General features: G+C 39.8%; 1 protein-coding gene across 6 annotated transcripts in view; it reads right to left on the bottom strand.

Moving 5' to 3' along the window:
- Positions 1 to 22,980, bottom strand: part of PCSK5 (proprotein convertase subtilisin/kexin type 5) — a 470,824-nt gene that overhangs the window by 255,519 nt on the left and 192,325 nt on the right. For all 6 annotated transcript variants that reach the window (XM_078366047.1, XM_078366050.1, XM_054254455.2 and 3 more), the window contains exons 8-9: positions 11,904 to 12,116; positions 684 to 784 (exon numbers count right to left, since the gene is read on the bottom strand). In XM_078366047.1, coding sequence (XP_078222173.1) covers positions 684 to 784; positions 11,904 to 12,116 — 314 coding nt within the window. The remainder of the gene's footprint in view (positions 1 to 683; positions 785 to 11,903; positions 12,117 to 22,980) is intronic.

Raw genomic sequence — 22,980 nt, 5'->3', positions numbered from 1 at the left:
TTAAATTTGCAAAAGAACATTCAGTTTTCCTGGCATTTTGGATTTTAAAATTGAGGACAAGGAATTTTAGATCTGTATTATTAGGTTTTCAAAAAGTTAAGACAAATTAACCTATTTGTTTTTAGTCAAAAAAGAGATGGGGACCTATTTACAAGGAACCTGAAAGGGTCTTTCACAGTAATCTTTTTGACTTAGAATTTGCCTATATTAAACAGGATTGGAGATAAGTGGGTGGTCCTTGTCCCTGGCATATTTTATTCTGCAGAGCCAGTCTGTGACTGTACTATTGTTGTGGAATCTGAGCTGCCTAGTTGTCCTTCAGAGAAAGGGACCAGAAATGAGCAGACCTGACCTCTCTGGGACCCTCAGGAAAATTCCCAGACTAGAATAAAAACCTCAACAAGGCAAGAGTGTTGGAGCCATCTGGCATGTGTGCACTATGACTCCATAACCAAGTCATTACACAGTTTGATTTTTTTTAAGCATGTAAAACCAAAACCTTATCATCTTCTTAACATAAGGGAGATATTTTTTTTTAAGCCCAAATCTTTGAAGTTTTAAAGGTGAGATTGGGAAGATTATACTCTAGGTTGTCATGCTAGGGGCCATATACAAGGGAAGGGGTAAGTTTTCCCTGAGATCGGGGTTGTCACCAGTGAAGGCATATAGAGATCAAGGCTTACTTGGCTTCCAGCGCCAGTGCAATGATGCCTGCAGCCATGGGGGCTGAGGCTGACGTCCCAGTGTGGTTGTCTGTGCAACGCTGCCTCAGATCTGTAGTGATCTGGAAGACAAAGTGAAAAGTTTAGATCCCTGAGGCCAATGTGAGTCACCTGCAAGTAGGAAGAAATATATTTATAAAAATGGAATGGGCGTATATGTTAATTATTTGTTTTAAATTCCTTGTTCCTACACTCCTGTAAATCATATCACTTCCAGAGAATTGCCTGCGTAGATCAACTCTGAAAAGGGAAGGGTTTGAACACTAAACTCCATTACTGTTAAAATCAGGGTCAAAACCAGGGTTAGCCTATGGATGAAAACAGAAAGATCGTGCAAGTACCTCCTTAAATTCTGCTCTGGAAGCAGCTTGCTTGCTTCTCCCTACTTCCAGTTTTGGTTAAAACTGAAGCTCTTTCCTTGCCCCAATATTTAAAAATAATCAAACGCATTGTATTAAATCTAGTCACTGAGCAGGCATTGGGTAACATATGGAATAAAAGTACACAGTCCCTGCAGCCCAGCACTGTTGTTACCTTGGGGAACCACAGATTTCAAGCCAAAAGTATGTTCTGCCATAGAAAGAACCATTGGTTGTGGACCTGTTTCTAGAATCAATAGAAATGTTCCATGGATGAACCAAGACTTCCTCAAAGACATAACATGGATACTAAAAATAAGGCTGAAGCCAGCGTACTTGATATGCAATTACAGCGCTAAGTGTACGCTTATATGTTAGAGAAGATTAACTATTTCTCCATTTTATTTTTTAATCATAATGTGAGAACTAGGTCATTTGAATCCTCTTGGCTTAAATCCAGTTCACTTCAGCTGTGATGGGAATAATATTACCATCCAGCAAAGGCAAAGTTTCTCAACCTTTGTTTCATTATTTTTCTAACTCAGGAAAAAAATACATTAAATTTAATTTCTCCTCCAATACTATGAAACATGATTCTAGAAACCATTACAATAGCTCTAAGATTTTTAAAATCCTCCCTCTTGGACAAGAATTCATTTTTGCCCTCTTGGGGATAGTATCACCTCTGGGGGAGTGGAGAAGGCTGTGAGGAGTTAGTAGTCTCATTGAAGTTATTGGAAGACTATTAGTAAAGCTGTCTTTGGCTTCGAGGCAAGTATACTACTTATAAGAAAACTGTCATGAAAGGTCAGCAGAAAGGTGAAAGGGGGGTCCAGGTGGTTGAAAAAAAAAGCCTTGTCCCTCAAAGTGCTTGCTTCAAGAGGAGTGTGAAAATTAGTTAAATTTGGTTTGGAAAGAAATTTGATCTTCACAGGAACAACGTGCTGTATAGCTCCTTAGAGACAAACTTTACCTTAGGTTATTCTATGTCACACAAAGATGTCTAAGTGGACTCTTTTATGACCTCTCGTGGATCTAGATAGGCATTCTGGCTGATTTAGTTTCACATGAGACCCTAAGTTCTTACTGTCCTTTGTTTCTTTTGACTACACTATTATCAGATTATCTGTACTAGAAAGGCTTGGGTTCTGATATAAAAGAAGTGAAAGAGTGAACAAAGATCTACAGAATTACATAGATATGGTGGTGGGGGAAGGGGTCAAACCTTTCACTACATTTTCCTGAATGAATGAAAGGTGTACAGGAATCCTGAAGCCATCTACTGAACCTCTACATCTGATGCTTGCAGAATGTTTGAGTAAATAGGGCCCCACCTACTTCTGTGTTAAGGAACTGTCTGGACTTTTCATTGTTGACTTTAAAAACGCATTTTTTTATGTGTTAAAAAACATATAAATTTACCCTCTGAACAAGTTTTATGTATACAGTGTTGTTAACTGTATGTAAAAGCTTGTACAATATCACTAAGCTTTTTCATTTTGCAGAACTCAAACTCTGTGCCCACTGAACAATTCCTCATTCTCCCTCCCCATAACCTCCTGGCAACCACCATTCTTCTTTCTATTGCTATGTGTATGATTCCTCTACATACCTCATGTGGAATCTACAGTATTTGTCTTTTCATAATAAGATTATGTTATGTAGCATAATGCCCTCGAGGTTTATACATATTGTAGCATATGATGGGATTTCCTTCTTATATAAGGCTGAAAATATTCCATTACGCCACATTTTTCTTTATCCATTTATCTGTTGATGGACACGTGGGTGGTTCAGCTATTGTGAATAAGGCTGAAAATGCACATGGGGGTGCAGAAATCTGAGATCCCGTTTTCTTCTCTTTCAAATCGATAATTCCAGAAGAGGACTTGTTGGATTGTTAAAAGGGATTGCTGCCTTAATTGAAATCATGGGTGATTTTTCAGCCTAATTTTCCAAAGCCCTGGTCCCTAAGTCAATGCATGAACACACCCGAAGCAGCTTGTTTCCAGGTGTCCAGATCTGCTGTTTTTGAGATGGCCTTTCCTGCATTATTTCTATTTACTCCACCCCATGGTCACATTCCTTCGTCCAAGTTTTGTTTTTTTTAATGACTGGTGCCTGGATTCAAGATTTTTCATGATGTTTTCCCACTTGGCTCTCCTTGCTTATTCTTCAGCTGCACCAGACACTTTTAATGCACAGAAACAAATCCAGAATAAACACTTCAAGTGTGTGCAACATTTTTGAGTCTAATAAATAACCACCTTCAGCCAACCTCAAATGTGAACGAGCACAGTTTTATGATCTTATGTTTGCAATAGCAATATGCTCCGTCTGTATAGTGACCAGGTATCTATGCATACAACATATGCTTTAATATAAAGCTACTTAGTACATTTATATATAAACACCAATGAAGTGTTAAATGCTATTAATGTAGGCAAGTCTGTGTAATTCCAAATCCCCATTGTGTTATAATTTTTTTCAATAACTTTAAATGAAACTTGAGACTGGTGAGTAGGGCTGGATAGGGTGGAGGAGAAAGGTGAGGGAAAGGATTACTCCTTTAAGTTAAAAGGAATGGGGAGAAAAGAAACAAAAACATCCGCACTCCCTTCTCATCCTGCTTGAAATGGTAATTCCAGCTGGGTCATTTCAAGAGGAAGTTACTATCAGAGGTGGCAATATTTTGGTGTAAATTACTGGAAAGATCTAGGGAAGGGTTTTCATCAGTAAGAGAAGCCACAGAATCAGAGTTTTTGTGTCTATCTTTAGAAATAAAAGGCAAAGACCACCAAAGAGCAGGCAATCTTGAAGAAAAATGATGTTATGAAAACTGGAACCACATGGAATCTCCCCATTAATCACAACACATGCATATAGGATCTGACAGTGTAATTTAAAGGCAAATTGCATTCAAAGGTCGGCCCACTACATGGGGCAGGGAGTACAGAGATTCTACATGCAAGCACTTTCACTTTACATTCCATTTTAAAGAATGTTTCAGAATTTGGTCTAAATCCTGATGGCACAGGCTCCAAATTCTCCCAATTCACTACACAAATCAGAAACAGAATTTTTCTCCAAAGAACTTCTCAGATTGCTCAAGAAAATATCATTTGTGCCCATCAGAGTGATGGAAACTGGAAAGGACACCAGGCCCTGAGCCAGATCAAAGCTGTCCTGATCAGCAAATTAGATTTTCAGCATCTCTCAGGATCGGTAGCAGATGGTTTTTTGGACTCTACTATGTTAGGGATGTCGTCTTCCTTTGGTGAGAAGGAGTGGGTATTGTTTAGATTTAGACAGCCTCTACCAAGATGAACCATCAGTTTTTCTCATCCTAAGCAATTATTTCATAATATTTCATATTTCATTACTTGTTCTGATTGGACATTTGATTTTAGCCTGTTGATGTAATTCTTTAGGGAATCTTAATTCAGATTGACTTTGGCCATAAGTGACAAGATTTTATAGCAACCCCACAGTCAAGAGTTTTTCTCTCTCCTTGATATCTAGTGATCTGTTTCACTTTGAAGGTGCCATATTGTCTCATATCTGTTAAAAGAGCAACTGAACAGATATTTTTAAAACATGAAATGATTTTACTTGTCTGTTAGGTTGAATTTGTTTCTGGTGTTGATTTTGATTTGAACCAAAATTGTGCCAAGAAAGCTGTTTCAGACACAGCTATGGGGGAGAAGGGCAGAAACGAAATCTTAAATGTGTCAATGACTAAAATAGAAGAAGCTGATTTATTAAGCTCAGGAAAATAAAAAAGAACTGAAGACTAAAGAAAGCTTTTTGCCTCCATGGAAGTCACAAAGAATGGGGTGAAATTCAATCACGACTGACAAGTCCATATGAAATCCCACTCCCATGTTGCTAAAACAATCTGTAAATGTGAAGTACAAATAGAATATTTTGCTTACAAATGGGGGGTTACTATCACTAAAGAAGAATCCCATCTTATATCACCTTGGTATCTCCATAATGTTCTGTTAAGTTCCATGTATCAAGAGGCACAATATTTATTTGCTAAGTTGAATCCCTAAAATCAAGCTCCTTTATATTCATTTCATTCTATACTTCAACTCTTCCATTCATTAGGAAACACTCAAGGTCACTTCTTTTACCACCATCCAAAGAAAACTTGCAGAAATTTGTAGTCAAACTACAAAAACTGTGTGTGTATACGGGTACATACAATCCAGGGTTTAAAGTACAGCTAACATTCTCACAAATACTACAGGTTTAGTATCCCTTCCTCAAAATGCTTAGGAGCAAAAGTGTTTTAGTCCCAATTTAGATTTCAAATTTTTGGAGATTTTGGAATATCTGCATTACACCAGTTCAGCATCTCTAATCTGAAAACTTGAAATGCTCCAGAATCTCAAACTTCTGGGATGCCAAAATGATGCTCAAAGAAAATGCTCATTGGAGTACTACAGATTTTGGATTTTTGTGTTAGGGATGCTTTATTTACCACCAGCTACCACCTGCTTCACTGCTTCTTCTAAAACTGCCACAATGAGCAACTTGTAACAATGAGTGAGGCAATGTCTAAGACGTATTCGTGTGTGTGTGTGTGTGTGTGTGTGTATAAAAATGATACATAAACCCACAGTAGCACTGCAAGGAAGATATTTTATTATTTATTAGCTAAGGAAATGGAGGCTCAGAGGGGTTAAGTAACTTGCCTAAGGGCAAACAGCTACAAAAGGGCTGGTAAGTGGTAAAGATATCAAATCCTAAAATAGCAGTGAAACAAACAAACAAAAAAGGCTGAATTACAAAGTGTAGTCATTAACCAGAGCAAAGGCAACAACAATGGCGGAAATGCTTTGCAGCAGGGCCCAAGTCAGCAAGTCGGAGTGGAGGCTCTCCTCAGGCCTTTAAAATGAGACCTTTGCAGAAGCAAAGTTTCCTTTTAGATTTTTAACATTCTCAAGAGAATATGTGTCAAACTTCCAAACAAACTAAACACATCTGGATTCGCTAGACTCTGACTCATGAAAAATAATGGCATTTTCTAAGTCAAAAGAAGAAATGGAGAGATGAGAGACAGTAACCCAGTAAGAATGGTGAATGCATTTGAAAAATGAATCGGGTGGTAGAAGAGGAGGGAGAGGAGAGAACAGAATATTTTTTGCAAAAGAAAATGTAGAGTTGCCTAGAAGCATTATACGCAGTAAGATAATTCCTCCACGTGGAATTTGTTGTTCAGGCCAACTCTGAGATACCCCAGGCAGCAACTCTGTTTTGAACACAAATAAATAAAATGACATCAGGAGAGGGCTAAGCAGAACATATATTCTCCCAACTTTGGCTCAGAGAACCCCTCCCAGGAAGAATGTGATAGAACCTATGTCCCAATCACTAAGATAAATTACGAGGCAGGGGGAGGGGGGGGAGTCAAAGTCTGAAAAAGTCCCAAAAGAAAGAGATAATTGAATTATGGGAGGGACTGGAGGGAAGGGGGAGCCTTATTTATAAAACAGAGCTTGAGAGAAATGTCAGGAGGGGGTGAGGGGTTATAGACAGGATCTTTTAGGCTTTTTGACACAAAAAACAGGTTATACAAACAGCTTTATCATGTAGCGGGATTCCTGCTGGCAATTTTCTATGCTAAATATCCTGTCAAATAACGTTTGACTTTTACCAACCTACCAACAGAAGAAGTTTCTCTGAAAGACACAAAACAGCTCCCTGTCTTCTGTAGCTATATAAACAACTTGTGACGCCTCCATCCCTCCAAATGTTTGCTAGTCATTTATGTAGGAATATTTATTGAGCTCAGGCTCTGGAAAGGAACAAAACACGGTCTTCATCCTCAAGTAGTTTCCATTGTAGCATGAAAAACAGTAAATAAGAAAATAGGTACTACCACGTGAAGTAGCTGTAAGTGCACTAGAAAAAACTGAACTGGGTAAAGGGGTAGAGAGTGGTGGAGGGGTGTGCCCCTATTTTAGAAAAGGTGATGAAGAACATCCTCTTTGAGGTGGAATTTGAGAGGAGACATCAATGAAGTGATATTTGGTAGAAGAATGTTCTAACCGAGGGCACTCTGCACATCAGAGAGCTCTGGTTTGAAAAATCAGACAAAAGCCATGACCTTGGGGGCTCAGCGCTAACGCTGCTGCCACAGGAACTAGCAACTCAACTTTAGTTTTTTGCAAGAGGTTCAATTGTCTGAGCGAGTATGAAAAAGAATGAAATTCAAAATGAGTAGGCTAAATAGTGAAAATCAATGGAAATGTATATATTCTAAATGCTTCTTTACAACTCTGAAGAGAACACAGAACAGGTAAGAAAAGCACTATTCTTTCATATAGCCCCATACTGGATGTCCCTAAGATGTATCAGGGCAGAATAGCACACTGGTTACAAGATGAGTTTGGGGGTCCATCCTGACTTTGACTGGAATCCAAGCTATACAATTTACTAGCTGTGGTTTTTGTTTGCTTGTTTGCTTGTTGGTTTTAACTTTTCAAGCTTTAGTTTTCTTGTTTGTAAAGTAGGAGCACCATGATCTTTCTGCATAGTTTCCCAAGAAATGCAATGAGATGTTGCATTCGACGTGCACAGCACAGTGTCAGACACAAAAGAGGGGGCAAAAAATGTGATATTTTCAACATGCTAATACATAAATGTATTACTTGCAAGACATGTAATAAAATGCGAACAATTATGTTAATAAAAACATTCTTTCACTATAGGACTTTAAAATAACTAGCCATTTTAAATGATTTCTATTCAGCTTATGAGAGAGCTTCTTTCATTGTAATCTCTATACCTTGAATGCTTCCTTTGCTATAATAAGATATAAGGCTGCTGCTGATCCACATCTACTAAAGCATGAATGAAACACCAAGGTCCACAACTGTGCTAGCAGTAACAGCAGGAAACCAAGGGACAGGGACTTCCCTATGTTTTGAAACTAAAGGCAAGGTTTTCCTGCTTGCTTATCATGAAACGTCATTTTTTGCAGAACAAGTAAAGTTTATTTAACAAAAATGCTCTCCCAGAAGCAGAGAGGAGATTTTTTTCCTCTCTCCTCAGCAACTGTCTTGGTTCAAATCACAAAGGTGCTCTATGAATGAAGAATGACAACTGTGCTCTTCTGAAGAGGCTGTAGATGACAAAAGGAAATGAGAGTCTCAGGGAAGAGGGCCTAGTAGAAAAACAGGCACTACCATTCCTGTAACACTCAATCACGTACGTGACTAACGGGATGCGGGCATCACTGAGGGACCAAAAGTGTTTGGGTTCAAAGCCTCGTGAAGGAAAGGTACCAGGCGCAACCCAGGATTATTTGTCATTCTGATATCTAGAAGGAAAAGGGGTCAGATGGACCATAAAAGGCTGATGTTGCTGCCAGCTCCACTCATGTTCAAACTTAACGAGTTCCCGATCAGAATGTCTTTCTTTGTGGGATGGGTGAAACAGATGGGAGTGTTTTACAGATTGGAAAAACTGAGGTACAACAAGCACCTCTCTTAACAGCAGCTGGAAAAATGCCCTAACCTCCCAGGATGCAGAAAGCTACAGGAACTTAGGCAACAATGCCACTGGCCATGCATTGAGCTGCTCCTGTGTACCAGGTGTCAGGTACCTTAACTCAGTATTTTATTATCTTCATGGAAATCTCTGAGGTTGGTGCTGGTGTTATCTCCATTTTACAGATGGGGCAATCAAGACTCCATGAGGGTTGCTTATCCACTGAGTAGTCTCTCTGAAGCTAGAGACTAATACAAACAGCTTCCAAATGTCTTTTCAAATTGGGGGTAATTCGGAGATTTGGGCAAAGTAAGGGAATCTAAGAGCTAGCTAGAGAAAATTTGCTAACATAATCTCACAAAAACAGAAGAAAGGCATTAAACGAAAAGGAAGAAAAACATATAAGTTAAATACATAGAGTGAGTCAGTGAAGGCTTTGATATCACAAGCAAAAACTGGGGAAAAGTACATGGCCTCACGAAGGATATTAACATTTAGTCAGTGTCCACTTTCCCTAGCAAGCTCTCTCCCTGCCCACAGAATGTATCAATTTGTCTACCCATGGGAGAATCCTATATGACATGCTTGCCATGAGTCACAGCAGCAACCACACAACCACAGCAAATCACAATGAAGGGCCCAGGAGGGTTAAGTTTAGAGAGTAAAACTCACAGCAGTGACTTTGCAGTCCTTCTGCACACACTGTGTTCTGCCATCTGGACCAAGACAACCGTTTTACCATGAGACTATATGCTTCTCTTCTAAAAGGCATTTATAAAAGTTAACAATACCCTCCCCACAGCAAGTACCCGACAGAGAATAATAGGACTCACTAAATGGGCACAATTATTTCGAGGCAATAGTGAGTTTGACTTAAGATGATTTCAGACTCTAGAGGTAAAAGATGAGGACTCTTACTCCATAGTTTTCATCAGGTACTTCACGATGCAGGACTTATGGATGTCACTCCATACTAGCAGACTTTGACCACGAGTTAGAAGACACAAGGTCTTCTTATTTAAAAGCAAAGAGATATTTCTAGATTATAGTATTTCTTTAATGAAGGCAAAATTTCATTGGAGCATCACTTTCCAGTTAAGGAAGCCAGAAACTTCAAATGCAAAGCTCATCTCTGCATTTTCACTTTTTATATTTTACTTAGTGTTTCGAAGTTATGCTTATTGATGAATGATGAAAGTACTGAGAAGTGGAATTGGGTGCATATATTTAAACACAGATGTCATGGAGCCATTGGGGAAAGATGGGACGTGGATACTGGGAGGCAATTTTTACCGAAATCAATCTACAAAATGTAACTAAAGAAGGCAGTAAAGAGAAGGTGAAAAATCAAACATAAAAATCACATAATATCCAAGAATCAAGAGGAATATAATGGATGTGGATTAAGACTTGCACAAAGGAGGTCAGTTCTATCCCCTATAGACTGCAGGAAAGGCAGTTGTAGCACCAATAGAGTGACCCCAACCTGCATAGATCTGTTAGAGCCAAAAGCAGGGTCTTGGCTAAATGCTAAAAAGTGTCAGGTACCGCAGCTTAGCTCTACCTTAAAAAGACAAATCCTGAGCCAGTTTACAAAATCATCATCAGGAAAAAGAACAAAGTGCAAAGGTGTTTGAAATTTGTAATCAGCAGCACAGTGCTGGACACCACCCAAAAGGTTAGAGCTTTCCTAAGCACTGAAGGCCCAGGCACTGTGCTAAGCAGTTTTTACTGCCTTCGTCATTATTCTGTAATCACTCCATGAACTATGTGCTACTAAATGTCCTCTTTGCATATATAAGTATGTTGAGACAGACAGATTAATTTGTCCAAAATTACTCAACTAGCAAATAGCTCATGAGTGAAGGAAACTCATGCAGGCTGAGCCTGCCTCATGAACTCTTAATCACACTGGCTGTTTACCTAGAGTGCAGGATATGTTGGTAAACGGGGGATCCCATACAACTTCTGTGCTTCTCCATCCAGCAAACTGTGCTGCCTATAAGAAATGCACCTTTGGGGGCCAGGCGCGGTGGCTCACGCCTGTAATCCCAGCACTTTGGGAGGCCGAGACGGGTGGATCACAAGGTCAAGAGACTGAGACCATCCAGGTCAACATGGTGAAACCCCGTCTCTACTAAAAATACAAAAAATTAGCTGGGCATGGTGGTGCGTGCCTGTAATCCCAGCTACTCAGGAGGCTGAGGTAGGAGAATTGCCTGAGCCCAGGAGGCGGAGGTTGCGGTGAGCCGAGATTGCGCCATTGCACTCCAGCCTGGGTAACAAGAGCGAAACTCCGTCTTAAAAAAAAAAAAAAAGAAATGCACCTTTGGAAGGCCGAGGAGGGCAAGAGATTGAAACCAGCCTGAACAACATGGTGAAACCCTGTCTCTACTAAAAATACAAAAATGAGCTGGGGATGGTGGCATGCACCTATATTCCCAGCTATTTGGGAGGCTGAGGCAGGATAATCACTTAAAACCCAGGTGGAGCTTGCAGTAAGCTGAGATCACACCACTGCACTCCAGCCTGGCAACAGAGTGAGACTCCGTCTCAAAAAAAAAAAAGAAAAGAAACACGCCTTAGCCAGGTGTGGTGTCAGACATCTGTAATCCCAGCACTCTGGCAGACTGAGGTGGGTAGATCACTCGAGGTTAGTAGTTTGAGAATAGCCTGGCCAAAGTGGTGAAACCCTGTCTCTACAAAAATACAAAAATTACCTGGGCACGGTAGTTCATGCCTGTGATTCCAGCTACTTGGGAGGCTGAGGCAGGAGAACCGCTTGAATCCACAAGGTGGAGGTTGCAGTGAGCTGAGATTGCACGCACCACTGCACTCCAGCCTGGGTAACAGTTAGACTTTGTCTCAAAAAAATGAAGAAGAAGAAGAAGAAACACACCTTTTTATAGAGGTTTAGTTCATGTTAACTAAGTATAGATTCGATGAAATTCTGAGTTTCCTTATGCATTTTGTTTTGAACACTGAACTGGCTGTACTTAGAAACCAAAGCACTAAGGAGCACAGGGCTGAGTCAGGCGTAGACTCCAGTCTCTTCTCTGTCACTAACTCACAATGTAAATGTGAACCAATCATGTATCCTCAATAAAACTGAAGGTTAATCATGTCTAAGGCCACATTAAATGTTGCAATGTGATGACTGGACAAGTATTTTCAGTTGGTAATGTTTACACCTTTTTGTATTATCAGCTAATCTAATTTTTGATTACCATGTATTACTTGTCTATATCTATTTATGGTTCTCCCTTTGTATTTGAACATTAAATAAACAGATCATGATGGGCATGTAAATGTCACGTACGATTTTCTTATCGTAGGACTCCCCGCTGCTGTAGGTTGTGGCCAGCGTGGATGAACACTCTTCTAGGTACCAAGGTTTCTTTCCGCTTTCTGCAGTGCTGCTGATGGAGATGGTGTAGATGCTGTTGGTGTAGCCATCACAGGAGCAGTGGTCTTTGCTCCTTCCGCCATTTCCAGATGCCCAAACAAACACAGAGCCAAGGCCTCTCCGCCCCTGTTCACGAACAGAGAAAGCTAAATGATGGTGTGAAATTACTCTAAATGAAGAGGTCAGCATCAACTGAGCCAAATGGTATATTTGCAGGTGGGTGTGTTGCTATCTTAAAATGCTGGGCTTAAGCGCCTTTTGGGAATGAAGTAAGAGGAGTTGCTTTTATACACTAAAACGGTCAGAGAAGTTACAATAGCACACATGATGACCATAATGGCCAGTCTTTAAGGACCAAGCACAATTCAAAGCGTTTTACATGAACTGGATTGAATTCTTTCAACAATCCTGTGAGGCTGGCACACTTCCTGTCCCTATTATGCTGTACAGAAACAGAGGTACAGAAGTTAAGCAATTCAATTAACAAAAATTTTTTTAAGGAAGTTAAGTAATTGTTCCTAAGGTCATAAGCAATAAATGGTAGGGCCAAAATTTGAACACAAACAGTGAGACCTGAGAGTTGGGATATTATTAGTTGCAATTACCACACTTATGTACTGTTGTTTAAAATCTTTGAATCCACCAAGAATTAGGTGCTATTATGCACCCTCATTTACATCTGAGGAGCATGAAGTATACAGAGGTTATGCCTCTATACTAAATCACACTGTCAGTGAGTGTCAGAAGCAAGTACTAACTGTGCACTTCTTTCTATAGAGCCGATCTCCCCATGCGTGGTATAGACACAAATTATTGAGGGACATTAATGGATGCTACCATAAATAAAAGGATTTCAAGGTCACATATGTTTGGGAATCCCTGAGTTAAACAAAATTAAGTTAGCGTCTTTATTGCAAAACCTCTAAGAACCTTTAATAAATGAATGCTTATTGCAAAATTCTAAGAGCAGAACACAGTCTAATGTAATTTTTCCAAACATATGTGACCATAGATCCATTAACATTTTCTTAGAATGGTAGAAGACAGTGTCACATTCTTCATGCCAAAACCTGGTAGCTAAAAATAACTAAAATAATTTGTTGTTTGGGCATGGTGGCTCATGCATGTAATCTGAGCATTTTGGGAGGCTGAGGTGGGCAGATCACCTGAGGTCAGGAGTTCAAGACCAGCCTGTCCAACATGGGAAAATCCCATCTCTACTTAAAATAAGACAATTAGCCAGGCATGGTGGTGCACACCTGTAATCCCAGCTACTCAATAGGCTGAGGCATGAAAATCGCTTGAACCCAGGAGGCAGAGGTTGCAGATTGCCCTGAGCCAAGGTCATGTCATTGCACTCCAGCTTGGGTGACACAGTTAGACTCTATCTCCAATAAAAAAAAAACTTTCTTAAAGTCCTCAATAATGAGAAGTAGAAGCAAAGTAGAATACAGAAATACAAGTCTATAAGATGATGTATTCAGGAGAAAACAGAGATTTAAGCCAAAATAAAGAGTATTTCTGGAAATAGCTGTAGCTGAATCCCTAAGAAATGTTACAATTTTAAAGCTAGAAGGCACATTGGAAGACATCTAGGTCAAATCCATCATTTTGTATTAGGAAGTGAGAACTCAAGTCACAAGCTGGTGATGGTGGAGACTTTTCCTTCTAGATCCTAATTTTCTGGTCACCAGGTGGAAGAAAAAGCATTTGGGAGATACTGCTTAGAATTTCTGGAAAAAGCCAAAGCAAAAGAGAAAACAAAGTCTGGAGTATCTGTGATAAACTCTTCCAGACCTTGAATCCTCAAGAAACAGAATATTTATGACATGATTTGACAGACCTGAACATTAATTTCTTTTTGTCCTTGAACTTGGAAAAAATGCTTTATGATTACCCAGGAATTGGAAATATTCAAGAAAAGAGAAGGGGATAAACTTTCAGTTGCTATTGTTGCTAGACAGTTGGGCCTGGTTTACCATTGCTCAACGTCCCATCAAAATATTCATGATATACAGAGAAAGGTACAGAAATCACAAAGCCATCACAAACTGAGAATTTTGTTCAATGCTATGTTAATCTCTAGGAGGGATTACACATTGCTATGGTGGGGGTGGTCAGACTGAGAAACCATGGTGACGAACTCATGTCTAGACCTCAGAGACAGAACACCATACCAGATGGAAAGAAAGAATGCTCTAACTCATCATCCATATGTTCTCTCTCTATCAGATACTGAGGGGCTGTGTTACAGGCAAAACTCAGGATCCCACTGGGCGTCACCTGATAGGTCAACAGAACACACGAGATTGTGCAAAAACCCACCTGATTTAAACAGCACCATAACAGATGATAGACAAAGACCCACAAAACAATGAAAAGCATATATGGTACAAGCACAACCACATGTGTATATATATGTATGTAAAATTATAACAGTGTGCCCATGTATAAAATTAAATTAAACTATTTTTAAAAAGTAACTTGATGTTTAAAAATATTTAATAAGAAAATATTTAGAAAACACTTTTGTGATAATGTAGTTATAAACCTAGGATACAAAATGACATAGCAGTCTCAGTTTAGGATAAAATGTGTGTAGACTCCATGTAGTGGTCAATACCTATAATCCCGGTGCTTTGGGAGGCTAAGGCAGGAGGATCATCTGAGGCCAGGAGTTAGAGACTGACCTGGGCAATAGGGCGAGACCACATATTAACAAAAAATTAAAAATAAACAGCTGGGTGAGGTGGTGTATGCTTGCAGTCTCAGCTACTTTGGAGGCTGAGGTGGAAGGATTGCGTGGAGCCAGGAGTTCGAGGCTACAGTGAGTTATGATTGCTCTACTGCACTCCAGCTTGAGTGACAGAACAAGATCCTGTAGCTTAAAAAAGAAAGGGGGAGGGGCCTTTCGCATGGTGGCTCACACCTGTAATCTCAGCACTTTGGGAGGTTGAAGCAGGCAGATCACAAGGTCAGGAGTTGGAGACTAGCCTGGCCAACACAATGAAAGCCCGTCTCTACTAGAAATACAAAAAAAAAAAAAATAGCGTGGTGGTGCATGCCTGTTATCCCAGCTACTCTGGAGGCTGAGGCAAGGAAAATCACTTAAACCTGGGAGGTAGAGGTTGCAGTAAGCCAAGATTGTGCCACTGCACTCCAGTCTGGGTGAGAGAGTGAGACTCCATCTCAAAAAAAAAAAAAAAAAGGGCAAGACAAAAAAAGTGTGTATATACAGAAGTTTATATGCATAAATTTAGATGCATACTATAAAGTGACAATGTAATTGAAGTTATCCTCTATGGTAAGATCAGAAAAGATTTTTATTTTCTTTTTTATGTCAATCTTCCATGACCATGTATTACTTTTATAAAAATAAAAAAAGAATTAAATCTTCAAAAAGAAAAATGAATGATCAAATATAGAATTCAGGCTGAAGGAAATATGGCCTACATTAAATAATAAATACCTTTGTGCCTTTTGTCTAAAATGCCTTAAAAAAGAACTAAGTTCTTTTAAATTTATATCATCAGTATTAAATACCATAATATCTTATTTCATAATAATCTACATAGAGCTTCTATATTCAACACTTTATTTCACCCACACAAAACTTCTGAAATATAATTTGTATTGTTTTCATTTCACAGAAGTTAATATGAATAAACAAGATAAATACTCCCTGCCAAAAAATAAATTAAAAATATAAACGAACACATTAATTCCTCTACTAAGAGGGAAAACAGATTGAATTCTTAAAAGATAATTTTATGTTATGGCCAAAAGGGGTTTCACCCATAGAAGATCCACTGGTTGTATTAAAAATGACAGAGGCTAACATTTCTAAAAAATCTTCTATGTGCCAACCATTCTATAAACATTATTCTGCACAATCCAAGTTTACATTATCATCATCTTATAGACAGCAAACTGGTCTCTCAGAATTGCTAAGGGGCTGGGTGCAGTGGCTCATGCCTGTAATCCCCGCACTTAGAGACAAGCCTGAGCAACATAGCGAGACCTTGTCTCTAAGAAAAAAATAAAAAATTAGTTGGACATGGTGCCATGTGTCTGTGTTCCTGGCTTCTAGAGAGGCTGGGTGAGAGGATCACTTGAGCCCAGGAGGTCGGGGCTACAGTGAGCTATGGTCACAGCATTGCACTCCAGCTTAGGCAACAGAGCTCAGAGAAAGACTGTCTCAAAGCAAACAACAACAAAAAAGAAAATGCCAGACCTTGAAAACTGATTGGAGCCACACCCTGCGCTAAAATCCTTACAATAGACTTCTTTTGGTCAAAAAGAAGGCTAATGGTTATTGCACCCTTTCTGGCCAAATCGCCCATGTCTTCATTGAAGCTTGGCCTTAGGATGTAAGAGCAGAGCAGTCCTCAAGTTCTTTCTAGACATGGCGGTAGGATTAGAACTGATAAAGAATGGATGCATGCCTTGCCCTCAAAGGGCAGGATGTAGTTTCGAATTCCCAAATTCTCTGCAATCCCACCCTAAGGGGGGACTCCGTGAGAAGTGTGAACACAGGTCATTCTTTTCCAGCAGCACTCATAGAAGACACCACTAAGGGGGGGGGCAATGGCATTGCTAAGGGGCTCTTTGGGGATCCACTGGGTTGAGAGAGTCCTGAGTTGAAAGGACAGTGGGGTGCTGCTGCCCTGAAAGTGTCCCTTCCAGACAGAGGTAATGTCCTTGTATTGAACAGATAATTTGAGGGGATTATTTTATAACCAAGCATGGTGAAGGAAAACCTGGAAAGACAGTGTGGGGTCAATAACCATTCCCAGGCCTGAAGGGGCACAGAGAGAGGGGAGTCAAGGGAGCTGGAGACAGGGGGGCTAACAGAAGGTGGTCAGGGGACATGCTAGCCTGTGTGGGCCCTACAGGCTGGGGGCAGGTGAATGCATACCTGAGCCCTCAATCTCCTCCTCTTACACTCCAATTTCTTGCCAATGTTCCCCATTGGCCAAACCTCATTAGAAGCCAGTGGACCTGGGAGTAGCGATCAGTGACTGCATGCATAGAGCTTGTGAAGAGAAGGGGAGAAGAGATCTTAAGGGTTAACAGGAGACACTGGAATTGTCCTGAAGGTGTGCCATGGATGGTATTGTATTCCCCCAGAGTCATATGCTGAAGCCCTGAAGAGCAAAGTGACTTTATTTGGAAGAAGGTTTTTCAGTGAGGTAATTAAGCTTAAATGAGGTCATAAGTATGGGGGCCCCACAGGACTGGTGTCCTTATAAACAGAGGAAGAGACACCGGAGCTCTTCCGGCTCTGTATTGCTTTTTCTCTCTCTCTCTTTCTGTGTCTCTGACTCTGTCTCTGTCTCAGGGTGTGGGCACAGAGGGAAGGCCATGTGAAGACACAGCCAGAAGGTGGCTGTCTGCAAGCCGAGGACAGCCAGGACCCAATTAAACAGGCATCGTGATCTTGGACTTCCAGCCTTTCTGCCTCCAGAACTGTAAGACAATGAATTTTCCTTGTTTAAGCCAGGGGTCCCCAATGGAAATTGGTCTGTGGCTGTGAGGAACCTGGTCATGAACAGAAGGAGGTGGGTGGTGGGCAGGCAAGAGAAGCTTCATCTGTATTAACAGCCACTCACCATCATTCACTTACTGCCTGAGCTCCACTTCCTGTCAGATCAGCTCTGGCATTAGATTCTCATAGGAGTTCGAATCCTCTTATGAACTGTGCATGTGAGGGAACTAGGTTGTGCACTTCTTATGAGAATCTAATGCCTGATGATCTATCACTGTCTTCCATCACCCCTAAAGGGGACTATTTAGTTGCAGGAAAACAAGCTCAGGACTCCCATGATTCTGCATTATGGTGAGTTGTATAATTTCATTTTATATTATGACGTAATAATAAGAGAAATAAAGTGCACAATGAATGTAATGTGCTTGAATCACCTCCCAATCCCCCGTTTCATGAAAAAAACTGACTTCCATGAAACAGGTCTCTGGGGCCAAAAACGTCGAGGACCTCTGGTTTAAGCCACCCAGTCTGTGGTGTTTTGTTCCAGGAGCCCAGGCTGACTAATAGGAGGAGAGAGGAAGAGAAGAACAATGGCCTGCCCTTTGCTGGATTCTGTGTGCTCTGCCACAGAACACAGAGGCTGCCATCATTCTACCCAGGAGGCAATCTGACCTTTATTCCTGTGAGTATGGTTTCTGATTGAAGTCCCAGAAATACACAGACTGAATTTATGGGCTGGAAATGCCCATAAATTCAAGTGAGCAGCTAAACATCTACGGGGTTAATCCTAAACAATTAGCAATTCAAAGATACATTTCCTACAGAGGCATAGGAGGTTTCCATTCATATGAAATATCCGGAAACCAAAACGTGGCAAAAAAACTAAAAATCTGGACATTTCTCCCAAAAAAAAAGTAATGTAAGAATTATGTGAGATGCAGGGGGAAGGGAGAGTGCACGGAGTACTATGAAGAGAAAATAATCTTAAGGCATATATTTTCTAAAGTGTGGGCAATAATGATATTTTCTAGTTTGGTGAAGCACTGTGATTGCAACTGGCTATTTAAATATGGCTTTGCATGGCAAAAAAAGAAAAATCCCTTCAATTTAATTGAGTGTTCCATTAAAAGTTAGTTAACTTAAGGCGAAATATATTGTGGAATCCATGCGGGATCCATTTGAACAGCCTGTAAATACTCTCTTTGTAACTAAATGTGCATATTTTTTTCTCATGAATGCCCTATGAAAATCTATTTGTATTACCCTATAGGCATTATTATTAAAGGACAGAAAAGAATTGGATTTCCTGTGGCTCAGGAGGTCAGAAAAGGTCACTTTATGCTGGATTATCAATTAAATCATACACTCCGAGCCACATTTTGAGAACATTAGCGTATGATGAAACTAAATTTCTTTCTTTAAAATAGTGTGATTACTTTTTAGTCAGTGCAGTTAGGTTTTACTTGATATTTTAGTATTACTTTCTTCTCCTATATTACTTAGTAAGTATTTTTAAAAGGCCCTGAATAATTTATATATGTTTCTTGTCATTTAAAAAGGAGTAAGATATAATATATATTAATATGTGGCTAGATTCTGTGCTAGAAGCTTTCACATATTATGAGATAATTTAGAGCAAAATTTAGAGCAACACCAGCAAAGCAGACAGTATTAAATGGATTATTCCAGATTAGAAAACTGATAACGTTAAGTAATGGGCCCAGTATCATATAACTAGGACGTGGTAGAGACAAGAGGTCCAGACCTTCGGTCTGATCAGAACCTGTGGATCCATATATGCCGACCTGCAGAGACACAAGGAAACAACTTCGCACTTCATTCGTGATGTCTCCAAGCACCGCCTCAATACCCAGCTTATCAAAGCCCCTTGCCAGTCCTCTACCCATGTTTTTTGATATTCCTCCTCTTGGGAAGAAAAGAGCACAGTTCTCTCTGTAAGCTCTTCCATATGCCATGGTTATTCCATCCTCCATATTCCCTGGATAAAGGGACATTCAGGGATAAAGGGAAGAAGTTGGAGAGAGAAAAGTCCACTTACTACTAATTACTTAGTATCTAAGAAATAAAGAACTGTTCCTCTTTTTAAAGCTCAAGGACATTCTGACTAGCATTTCTGAAATGAATTTTGTTGCTTTATAGAACAGGGTTCATTGAAAGAAACAGATTCGTCTAGAAAGATAAAGATGAACAAAACAAAACAAAAAACCAGAATTTAAAAATTTCACAAACACCACCAAAACCCCCTTTAAAAACTATTGTTTTTTGTGGCACTCACACAAAACATTTGTTCCAGAATTCTAAAACATATTGCTTCTTTAAGCAATTTAAATAAGTTTTTGATAACATTTATCTTATTGTTAGAAACAGACTAAACTGGTATAACTTGACGGGAAAAAGTGTTCTTTGTGATGCACAGAGATAACGTGGTCATGGTAAATGTGTATTAAGACATCTACGGGATAAGAGCTTACTTAAACCCCAGACTTGTTTTTTCAATCAGTTCATCCAAGTAAAATGGAGCTGAGGTTAGGAAAATTAATTATATGCAATTGAGTTAGACTCAGGGAATAAGGTGGTCCAGCCCCTCAAAAAACCATCAAGTAACTTGAATGAGACAATATGAGATGTTTTGTCCAATGTAGACAGTATCCAGATTTCTCTTGTTCTGCATCGACACTTAGAATAATTCATAATTGTGCTCTCAGAATAACTAAGGTAAACAGAGACATATACTATTATATGTATTTTAAAGCAAACTGTCATCAATTATGCTTTATTTATTTGGTGATTTGAGTAAACTGTTCATTAATTCCGCTTGTTTCCAAGCAAAAATTCCAGGATTGAAAACGCTTACCAATGGAAAGCAACAGCTCCCTAAAGCTGATCTCAGCAACCAGTCAACAACCAGTGAGTGCCCTCTACCAGCACCTGCTGATGTCCAGTGCTTCTCGCAGCTCAGTTCCTTGCCCTGCTACTGGTCTCCATCTTTAAGCACCTGCTTTAGCCTGTCAGCTGCTAGCCCTGCCCATGCCGCCTAAGAGAGACTCTGAGGAAGGGCTGTCTAAACATCTGCAGACTGGCTTCCAAAGAACACTGTACAAGAGGATCTTCATCATTCACATTCTATGCTACTTAAACACTCAAAGGATGGCTGATAAGAGAGGTGAGAAATACAAATGCAGTTATTTTCTATTTCTCTAGTGAGAAAATTGGAGCAAAGAAGGCTTTTGTGAATAGTAACCTATTTCTGCTAATTTCTGTCTTCTTCCTATTTCTTATGTGGTGTGACTTCACTCCCTATCTCAACCTCACCAATCTATATTTTCAACCCCACACCAGGTAGTCTGTATTATGATTTTCTGTGTACACAACAGGTCACTAAGCCGATATATTTTTTATGTTCTTTTGACTTCTTAATGATGCACTGAAACTATCAGATGCAGTTATAGCAACCATATTAGTTTTACCATTCACAAATGAAAATCCATTTTAGATGCTTCCTGAGCTTATCAAACACAGTCAACGTCACTTTCAAAAAACAGACAGCCCAATAATGACAGGATTAGTCGCAAATGACAAAATTTTAAATGCCACTTATAAGCTACTTTTAGGGTCTTTTCATGATATTGTTCAAGTCCTACTCCATGAACAGACAGCATGTTGCACTGAATTTAGGGACTTCAGGTCAGTTTTCTAAAGTGACACTAGGAAATGGTGAATAAGTTGGTCAAAGACAAGTGTCAAGGACAATGAATCAGTGCTGCAAATACAGAACTTGCCTACACTCAGGTTCCCTATAATTAGCTAATTTTATGTTTATTGTGTGAATAGAAAGAAAAAAAATGAGTTACTTATCCACCATATCTACTAGAATATAAATTTGGTAAAGCATCAACTCACTAAAGGCTTAGTAGATTCACTCTCCTTATTAGAGGATGCCCTTTCTTCCTAAGGGTTGATTGACGCTGAGAGCTTACGCACTTAACACAGCTTTTTAACTTTATCACAACAGTGTACAAGTTGGTGTGATCCCTGGCTCCTGTAAACAATATCAATATCGTGTAGATTTCTTTTACTCTATTTTTACAGCATTAACTGGAAGAAGAAAAATCTTACATGGAGAAAGATTAGAATATCTGTGAAGAAATAAAAGCTGGGTGAGTTTCCCAGTGGAAATAAATATGCTGGCATACAAAGAATTCTATTTCGATTAACCTTTAGATATTCTGTACATTCAGGAACTTCAAATAATAAAATTTTGGAGCTGAATAATGTCCTGTGGATATTATGTAAAGTTGGACACATAAAAGGTTCATTCAGTATAATTCTACATTCCTACATAAGGAAACTAAGGAAATGAAGTTACCAGAGCCTGTTAGAGGCAGGGACGGGACCAGAATGCACCCAGTCTTGCCTCATCCAATGCTGATTTCCCCTAGGTGTTCCTAAAAATACTTGACAACTTGTTTAGGAAAACATGCTTAACAGTAGTGGGTCCCAGAAAATTAAAAAAAAAAAAACCACCACCACCACCTTCCCTTCTGCTTTATCTCATTTGCCAATCAACAATTCCCAAATAATTATCTGCTTTAATAGTCCATCTGTGGTCAACTGATATTGGTCAGTTCTGTTTTTTTTCTCAGCCCTCATCTCATCTGACTCACAGATGCCTCGGCAAGACTCAGGTGATTCACTTCTGGTCACTCCTGCATCCTCCACGCTTTGAGCCCCTATACAAGCTGTTTTCCAATTGTGTGGGGGCATCTCACACTGGCTGGAAAGAGGGGAAGGCAGACTGGGTTTCTCAATTCCTCACTCCAAGCAGCTAAGAAAATAAATGTACATCTCATATGCTTTCTGAAATAACTACATTCAATAATGACTAGCACCAACACAGCTGTTCTGGGTACATCCACCATCTCAGCATCCCCATTTTTGGGAGAAGGAAAGCTATTCTCACACCTGCCAAACTTTTTACAACTTGGTTCATCCTAGAGCCAAGGCAAAACCATGCTCAGCCTTTCAGGAGAGCCAGGTTTATGAAACTGAGAAGGACATTTCCAATATTAACATGGATTACCAATGTTGAAATGCTCAGAAATGTATATCACCTTTTTTTTTTTTTTTTTCCCGAGACGGAGTTTCGCTCTTGTTACCCAGGCTGGAGTGCAGTGGCGTGATCTTGGCTCACGGCAACCTCCGCCTCCTGGGTTCAGGCAATTCTCCTGCCTCAGCCTCCTGAGTAGCTGGGATTACAGGCACACGCCACCGTGCCCAGCTAATTTTTTATACTTTTAGTAGAGTCGGGGTTTCATCAAGTTGACCAGGATGGTCTTGATCTCTTGACCTCGTGATCCACCCGCCTCGGCCTCCCAAGGTGCTGGGATTACAGGTGTGAGCCACCACACCCAGCCCTATCACCTTTAAATGTATATGGAAGAGGTAAAATGTGAAAAATTCCTTTCATAGAGAATAAACACA

This window comes from Callithrix jacchus, chromosome 1 (genome assembly GCF_049354715.1).
Source record: "Callithrix jacchus isolate 240 chromosome 1, calJac240_pri, whole genome shotgun sequence".
NCBI lineage: Eukaryota > Metazoa > Chordata > Mammalia > Primates > Cebidae > Callithrix > Callithrix jacchus.
The sequence above is the reverse complement of the archived record's forward strand: the minus strand, read 5'-3'. Positions and strand labels throughout refer to the sequence as shown.